Genomic DNA, 9,366 nt, shown 5'->3' on the forward strand with positions numbered 1-9,366 from the left:
TGAATGTCATACATTTAAGAATATATTTATTATATTTTTTCCCTTGAGGCATTTTGTATATCTAGGAAAAGGTCTAACTTACTTGATATTTAAATGATATATATAGATGACTTCTTCAATGCCTCAACCCGTAATAGCAAACTGTGAAATTTACGAAAAGAGTTGTACTAAATATACAATCAAATCGGGAAAAAATATTAGAAGAGAAATTTTCAAGTGTCAAGATTCTTATAATATTTTCATGTGGGTGGACCAACTACATTTAAGTAGATATGGAAAAGGTCAATACAAAGTACGAGCTGCGACGAAAGGTCTAAACAAAGAACAATATTTTTTATATTGCCCAAACTCAACTGAGGTAATGTTATTTCCATGACTTATACTTATATCAAATTTTATCATTTTTAATTTGATATTAAATTTCAATTACCCTAATCATATTTATTTGTCAATATAGACTGATAATCGTGGATGTGGTATGTTTGTATGATTAAAAGATAAAACACATATCTTTACCATACAACATACATTAGGTTCGTCGCGATATTCGAAAATATCAACGTCATCAACACCTGCATCACCATCCACTTCAAACGAGTACATGAAAAGATATCTGGAAGGACAATTAAAGAGTTAAATGATCAAACAAATAAATTGAAAGACGTCTTCAATACATTCAACTCTTTGGACTTGAATAAGTGAAAATAATGATTATGTAAAGAATGATTAACTTGAATAAAGCAAAGTTATTTCTATACTTTTTATATTTTGAAACCACTTTCTTTATTTGATATCTACTACTTTAATATTGTTCCAAAAGATTATCAATTTATGATAGTATTTTAATTTAGTGTTATTTCTGTAATTATTGATTTTCATAAAACAAAAAACGTTTCTGAAACAAGTTTTACCAAACGCCACAATTTTCACTTTTCTGTTCTAAAACCATTTCTGAAATATATTCACCAATTACATTTTTGGCAAAATGATCACGATACGTGCAGAAAAATAGGAATTCAGAACATCCGGAGCCCAATAAATATTCGTGTAAGTGATACAATTAATACGTATTAAATATGTTAATTCTGCTAATAAAGTTGTAACAATTTACAATTCTGTTTAATAGTATTAATATTTAAATAAATAAATAATAAAAATTCCAATATAAACGGACTCCTTTTGATTCCGGCTCCAAGTAGAGATATCCATTACCATGGCTATGGCCTTCCCCTGCAATGCTTCTTCTTTCACTTTCTACGGCGACAGCAGCAGCGGCGATAAACAGTATTTTCATTCTCTCTCTCTCTCTCTCAGATTGTAATTGTATTCCCATCCGCTGCAGGGAAAGAGAAGCAGAGGAGATACCGTCCAAGGGTCCTCAAGCCTCTAAATTACTTATCAAATCTATGGGAATCCCATCGATTACTGGCTTACAACACGAATCCTTCCGGAAAGGGTTTGGGTTAAGCTTATCTGTGGCGCCAGCTTCCAGGTATTAGAGCCTAAAACCTCCCAAAGAATTGACCTTTTTCCATTCCTCAAACTCTATTTCCTGATTGTTTACACTCTGGCTGGGGGTGATGAATATCAATATCTGTCTGGTTTCCTGCTCTACTCAGTAAATGTATGAATGTGGTGTTTGGGGATAAAAGGATTGAATGTATGGCCATGCATCGGTGGTGATTGCGATGAATGAATGTATCGATGATAGCGGGAGAGCTTATGGGGTTCCCACTTTGCATGTCTCTGTGTTTGTGTGATTGATCACAGCTTTATTTCATTTTTATTATTATATATCTTGTTATATGGTTGATAATGGCGATGATGATGATAGTCATAGTGATTGTCAATTTGGAGAGAAAATATGAACAATTTATATCATCTTTCGAGAGAAATTTACAAATAACATCAACAAAACAAAAGAGAAAATGAGCCATTTAGTCGTTTACAGCATGGTTTAATAAACCATATGTAATAATTCTAACCATATAAAGGCTTAAATTCTTCTGTATATGTTGAGGAACAATGGTATGAAAAAAGCCCTTATCAAAATCTGATAAAAAAGAAAGTCCCCTGATCAAATGCTTGAGATCATGTGGTTCATTGTTGAAGTAGAATATACATATCAGCAAGGTCATGTCATTCACTTTTTATGCCTTCTGCTATTGATTAAGAAAATTGACAATCTATTTTAAAAGATTATTCTTATATTAATATGTTACTCACATGGAAGTGGAAACTCCATACTTCTCTTATGGCTAATGAAAGCTCTCTTTAGTAAGTAGGTACAGTTATCCTTCTTTTTTCTTTTATCTCATAAGTACTATTATGTTCATTAGGAGCCGTGTTACATACATTAGAAATGCAGCTGAGAATTGGAGACAGTTTTCTTAAGAGAAATGATGTGGATGCTGTAGAGATACATAGGAGTAAAGGTAGTGGAAGGAATCTCTCTACAATGTCAATAGGTCCAAAATTGATACAGTGGGAGTTAAGTTGAACTAATTTATCTAATAGAACCTATTAACCTATCTCATGCTTCCTTAAAAGTTCTTGAATCTCAACCTTATTTGTTTATTTATGGGGAAATTGATTATTTTGAAGAACTCTGGAATAGATTGGGCTATCAATTCAGAATGTAAAGCTAGTTGCAGTGAGTACTTCATCGGCCATACATATGGAAATCGAATTGGGATCAGTAAGATTAAAGTATTAAGGTTGCTTCTGCAGGCTATGTAGAACTGGATCATCTCATTTGGAATTCCATACCATTGTGATATGCTAAGTCATCTTAGGCATTCATTTCAGTTCAATTATTTGTTCAGGTTCTGGTAATGATGTAAGAATTGGATGGGTCCATTTCGTCTAAAAATCTTATGCAAAAAATACACTTTGACTGAGGAAATTGAAATGTTTTAATTCTGGCTGGTGACAAAATGTCGTAGAAAACTTAAATACGAGTTTTTATGAGATGTGCATAATTATGTCAGTGGTCTTGGCTTGGCTATATTTACATCGTAAAGCAAACCAAAACCAAATGCTAGCATTTGTGAGATGAATTAGAAGCTTGTGATACTATTATTGTATTCTTGTGGATCATCAACTAGTCCTCCTTTTCATCCAGGTTAGCGTACCATTAATGGTGATTCAACTGTAGCTACAATTAACAGAAATTCTCAATTATGGATCCCCATCTAAACTGCTATAATCAATGGAAGGTGCGTCTTGTGATCTGTGATGTCTAAGATAACTACTTGAAGCTTATAATGTTTATGTCAGTTTGTACAAATTAAATTAGCTTTTTCAATTTAATGTCTCTGATACTCTGGATTGAACATAGCTGGATCTCCGTTCCATGAGTGGATAATGGACGATGTGCCACAAGAGAAGTTATTGCGTTTTCTTTTCTTTTATTTTTTATTTTTTTCTTTTTATTTTTGGCTGCTCCAATAGATAGACCTCATGGTATGCAATATCATATAGCTATATCAACCAAGGACCGAGTATACTGATGTACAGTTTTTGCTTCATCCATGAATAAATGCTGAACCTTGCCATATTCTGCTTGTGCAGAAATTTCTTTTGCCAATTGGGCTGGTGACACCAACATATAGACAGATGATGGTTTTGACTACTTTTGAAGAAAGTAGGACATTTCCAGACAATAGAAAATGTTATTGTGATCATTTTTTTTCAGTTTATTCAGAACGTTGTTGATCTTTCTTGGAGACTATTTGCATGAAACTTTAGTGTACAGCGCTAAATATTATTGAGGTTTGGCTCATCACCTATGGGACCATGCCAAATAGATCTTGTGGATTGATTTAGTGATCTAGTTTTGTCTATTATTATCGGATTGCAGGATAGATGCAAGGTAGTGTAGTCTAATCAGATGCCATAGAGACACCATATCCTACTAGGAAGGGGATTTCTGTGCTGTTTGGTGGGATTACATGACTGTTTGACAGCATCCACCTGGTAAGGGCCCTGGAGATTGACCACAGGAGTTCCCTTCTCTACATAATTCCATTAGGTGTATTGGCTTTTTTCCTTTTGAATTATTATCCTGGGACTTAGTGATTTACTTCTTAACATAAAAGTCAGTGCGATTATGAGCCTTTTTCTAGCCCAAAAAGTCACCAACGCTCACCCGATGGTGAAACTTGCGATTGGAAGAGACAAGGTTTGAACAAAGGGAGGACCCACTGCATGAGGCTCCCACTACTGCAGGGTCTGGGGAGGGATATATGTATGCAGCCTGATCCCATCAGAGCTTGTAAACCACATTGATCCCAACCTTTAGGATGCAAAGATTAGAAGGGCTGTTTTTCTTTTGGCAAATATTTCTGATTTGCAAGTATGTAATGTAATAACATGTCTTGTTAATCCGAGTGCAGTCCTCTAGAAACTAAAGTAAATATTTCTCATTTTGGCTATCCTCCTCAACCACAGGAATTGTGAAATATAACATGCACCATGTATCTAGTGAATGTCACTAGTCACTACTGCTGTTTACTAGTTGCTACACAAGCGTATATCCGTGGTAGTATTCTTCACATTGTCAGCTATCCTTGACTAAGAAATTAAGGGAAATGTGTATTGCAGGTTCACACCAAGCTTTAATTGGTGACATAGCTTATGGTGGCTACAATTCAATGCCATTTCTAGCCATTGTCTCTGCAAAAAATGTCTTTCATTTTACTAACTGCAAGCATTACATTTTGTTCGAGTTATATTATTGAACCCATGGCTACTATTAAACTACTGTCATGATTACCAAACCTGAATCAGTATCTCTGCAGATTGTTGAAGAGTTTGAAATCAGAAACAATCCCAGTACGGCCCACACACAAGATCACCCTCATTATTTTCTAAAAGTACTGAGAGATGCCCTTACTTTTGGTGTGAACTTTCAAGTGCTACAATTTTCTGTCCCATCTTTCCTTATACGAAAGGCCATGCAGAAGTGATTCTCTCTGAAGTTTGATGACAGATCATGCACCATTTGCTCTCAAATGCCACCAATCTGTGAAAAACTCACTACGGCTCTTCCATTTTGTTTGACTGTTGGAGGATTTTAGGAAGAGTATCACCATATGGTGCCCTTTTGGAATTGAGGCATATGAGAAGACCAGATCTAAAGGATGTTCTCTACTCCATCCTTACAAGTCTCAATGTACAAAGGTGATAATGATCAATTATAACCCACATGCATACTCAAATTATAGCAGTATTTATATGAGCGTAACCTTCTGTGTTTTCTCTTCTTTTTTTTTCACTTAAAAACAATAAAGTGGAGAAACCAATTGAAACAACTCAGTGTTTGTAAGTGTTCATTGGCAATAGCAATGAGATGGGACTAATTTTCTTTCTCAGAAACTCCAACAAAGAAACAATCTCGTTGAAGCTCTTCACATCTGTGCCACTTCGAACAATGGGTGGTACAAAGAGCCATACAGTAGTAACTGCGACAAACACGACGGTCAAGGGGCAGGAAACAGCTGAACGCAATCGCCAAGCCAAAGCCTTTTTTGCTGCAACCTCCATAGCTGTGCAGATACCATGCAGAATGAAGAACCATGTGACCTCCCATGTGGGACTACAACTTGTGTAATAGTAGAACACAAGCTCATGCATCAGGCCTGACACAATGAATGTGGCTAGTATGGCCGGAACTGCTGCCCATTTCCGATCCAACACGCGGATAGAGATCTCCTTGACAGGTTTGTATATGGTGGGTCGTAGGATGCTTGATACCACAAGGTTCCACCTTCTTCCCCAGAAGTCCTGCAGTGATGTTGCCAAGTATGGCTTGTTGGACTGTGGTTCAAGCTCAATACCAAGAAGGAGTTTAGCAGTAGCTGTACCAGAAGCAAAAAGCAATTCCAGTGCCAGGTACACATAGCAGCCATAAATGGCCATCATGATCTTTGGGTGTATCTGAGAGTGGTAACTATAGATATATAATACTAGAACATTAAGAAAGCATTTTATTGCAAAGCCTATGATGGTTGGAGTTGAGTTGAGAGATGAGCCTTGTTTGACTTTAATTGGAAGGAAGGCTTCACAGATGAAACGTAAGAGTGATTTTGGTGGGTGAGATGATAAAGGGCCCTTGTCAAAGGAGAAGAGGAGGAGGTTGAAGTTTGCAAGCCAAGTGATGAGGAAAGCAGAAGTTGATCTGAGAGTAGGAGATGTGAAGTTCAAGGGTTGGAGAGTGAAGAGATAGAGGAAGGGAAGAAGGGTGAGAAGCCTGAAGAAGCCTTTTGGGATCTTTCTAATTACAAAGTAACAGAAGGAAAGAGAGGCAAGAAGTGAAAAACATACCTTGATCAAATTTTGGATCTCTGAAGCCATGGATGGTGGTGTTGTTTCTCTCTTTCTTGTTCAGTTTATTTGGTGGTGGTGGTGGTTGTGGTGGTTGTGGTGGTGTTGTTACATTCTTTTTATATGTTCTTGGCAGTGGGCATGTGATGGTCGTTTGCTTGACTTCTTGAATAAGAGAGTATTTTCTACCTAAAAACAAAAAAAAGAAAAAATCCCAAAACCCATGAAAGGATCATAAAGAAGGCATTGATAGGTGTGAAAGAATTGACTGAAGCTTAGAAATTTTACATTTTCTGCAGCGTGGAGTTTGGGGCAGTGGAATGATCCAGCCCACTAGAAGGGCAGGAAAAAGAATCTTTCTGAGTTTGGCCAGCTCAGAACTGCCACTTTGGAATTTTGTCATTTGAACTTCGAGGCATAAGTTGAAATCGATTACATAATTTTCCATGATGACTCAAATTAATTTTCTTTTTTGACCTTTGAAAGTAGTGCCCGTCGTTGTGCCCATTTTTAATTTGGGGGATTGATGATGGACCCCACATGCTTGGGCTGTTGAATATTTAAGCTGTCTTAATAGCCAAGTCCGTTGACCGCCCACCCTACTTACATTAAGGGCCCGTTTGATAAAGTTTCAAGAAACGCGTTTCTACCGTTTCTGTTTCCAAAAACAGTAGAAACGGAGCAAAAAACGTTTGATAAAACTGTTTCGTTTAACTTATTTTTAGAAATAGAAATAGAAATTTTTACTTATTTATGGTTCAAGAAACGACCCAGGCGAAACACTGTTTCTGGAAACGACTTGTGGCAATTCTTTCACTGGTTACCATCGACTTCTAAAAACATGACTTATCAAACACCTTCAATTCCGTTTCTGTTTCTAGAAACGGAAATTTATGTTTCTGCCGTTTCTTTTTTCCGTTTATAGAACCAGAAACGGCAGAAACGTTATCAAACGGGTCCTAAAGTTTTCTCGTCTCCGGGTATGGTTGGAGCACAGATAGGGAGAAGAAAAAAAAAATCCTTTAGTCTATGTTTGTTTAGTTACTGAAGAAAGAGGAATTCCACAAAGGAAAGAGAAACGCACGTAAACACTAGTCTATATCCAACATAAGTACTCAAAGCTCAATTCATTTTTCAATCTCTATCGTATAAATAGGAGAAGAAAAGACATTGAAGGGGAACAAATCCTAAAAGGAAATTAGTATGAACCGATTCTCTAAATCCTAAATATCTTAATTTAGAAATAAAAGACATGCATAAATTACTTCCAAATAAATAAGGTTTCTTAAAAATCCTATTAGACGAAGGACTCAAATAAGAATCCGATTCATCTCCTTTTGGGTACTCAGAGGATCGAGCTCCTCTGTTGCGTCCTTTCTAGGTGGTGACTGCCTACGATTTTGACACGGAGTTGACGTCACATGTATGGTGGATAATACAAGATCAAAGGAAACGGTCCAAATTTTGGTTTTGAAAACTCGACTGGGCCTGGTCGACCAAAACGGTAGGAAAAAACCTAAATCCTTCACTTCTTCTTCTTCTTCTTCTCCCTCTTTCTCTCTTTTGGTTGTACGAAAGCAAGCCCTCTCCCTCTGTGTCCTCTCTTTTGTTCAGAGGAAACAAACCCGCACAAGGTAAGAGATAATCTGCAAGTACATAGGGAATGTAATTTTTTTTGTGTTTTGCATTGGATTTGTTCATGAATGATCCTTGTAAATTGTTAATGTTTTGGATTTGAACTTGTTTTCTTTTCTTAATTTATCTACTATCTTAAAGTTTAATCTTCTGGGATCGAAGCAATTGGATTGTTAGGGGTGGTGGAAGTAATAAAGTGTTAATTAATCTGGGTTGGACTGGATTCCGACTCGATTCTTTCATGGGTCGCCCACTTGGGGTAATCATAGACCCATTAGGATTGGAAACCCTAGCTAGCCAATTTTCTATAAATAAGAGGGTTTTGGTCACAAACCCAATTAGGGTTTTAATATAATCTCTAAAGCTCTCTTTCTCCCTATTCTCTTCTGTCTCTCCCAATTGAGAGTGTATGTATCCAAGAATCTCCATTGTAATCATTGGATTTGGAGGGTGGAATATTACCTAGCGAGATTGTCGCAACTTTTCGTTTGTCGCTGTTGGTGCGGATCGACTCGTGGTGCAATCCTATCCATTCCGTTGCGAGGAAAACTATATTGAGATAATCCCCGATACCCATTTACTTTCCATTTAACATTGGTATCAGAGCCGAGGTTATATATGATCATATGTTATGATACATGATTATGAATCGTTCATTGCACATTGTCATGGCTGTTCCGTGCCTTGATCCCGGCCCCAATTGCTTGCGCACAGTGTCGCACATTGATGTGTTTGACTACGGATGTGCCGCACCATGAACTCATCCCCGCAAGCTTTAGATAAGCCCTTGTGCATGCTTTGCCGTGCATAGTTTTCTGGTTGGGAGAGCCGCTGGCCGCTAACAACCCAGATTCTTCATGCGCGGAGTTGTGGCGGCTTGGAGTGAGTTGCAAATCCCGCAAGGGGTATGCCTTTCAAATCTTTTTACGTTTTATCAGGATAAGATGGGAATATTTTCCACCAAAAGGATTTATTCATTAATTAGAAAGAAAAAAAAGCATCTTAATGAACAGTAACAAGATTAAATGCTTTTTTAATCATAGTTTGGGTACTGTTATGAACAGTACCAAGTTGGTACTATTCATGAACGGTGGTCAAACTAGGTGATTCTTCTTTCAGCATTAATAAAAAAAAAAAAAAAAATGCTTATCATATCCGAACCAATGTTATTAGATTAGATCAGATTGGCTTAATTAGAAATTGGCATTGAGATCAGTTTTGATCAATACCGATTTAGATCGAATTGGATTGACAAGTATTGGAAAGTCTAAACTTTTTTTTTTTTTTTTTTTTTTTTTTTATTAATGGTTGTAATTTAGGGTTTGGGTTTGTGTAACCCTACCCAAAATTAAATTTTTTACCTTAATGACTTAGGTTAAAGGGGAGGGTGCTTTATATGAATGC

The 9,366-nt window shown here is 36.7% G+C and overlaps 1 protein-coding gene and 1 long non-coding RNA gene across 2 annotated transcripts; one reads left to right on the plus strand and one right to left on the minus strand.

Annotated features, from left to right (window-relative positions):
* Positions 1-1,202: 1,202 nt before the first annotated feature.
* Positions 1,203-4,648, plus strand: LOC122072633. Its single transcript, XR_006138555.1, has 3 exons — positions 1,203-1,492; positions 3,125-3,218; positions 4,606-4,648. It is a non-coding gene; the product is annotated as an uncharacterized LOC122072633 (long non-coding RNA).
* Positions 4,649-4,673: 25 nt separating this feature from the next.
* On the minus strand, positions 4,674-6,413 carry LOC122072632 (probable long-chain-alcohol O-fatty-acyltransferase 5). Its single transcript, XM_042636999.1, has one exon. It carries the CDS (start codon positions 6,355-6,357, stop codon positions 5,317-5,319), a length of 1,041 nt encoding a protein of 346 aa, XP_042492933.1. The 5' UTR covers positions 6,358-6,413; the 3' UTR covers positions 4,674-5,316.
* Positions 6,414-9,366: the final 2,953 nt, after the last annotated feature.

The sequence above is a fragment of the Macadamia integrifolia genome, chromosome 3 (genome assembly GCF_013358625.1).
Source record: "Macadamia integrifolia cultivar HAES 741 chromosome 3, SCU_Mint_v3, whole genome shotgun sequence".
In the NCBI taxonomy this organism is placed as follows: domain Eukaryota; kingdom Viridiplantae; phylum Streptophyta; class Magnoliopsida; order Proteales; family Proteaceae; genus Macadamia; species Macadamia integrifolia.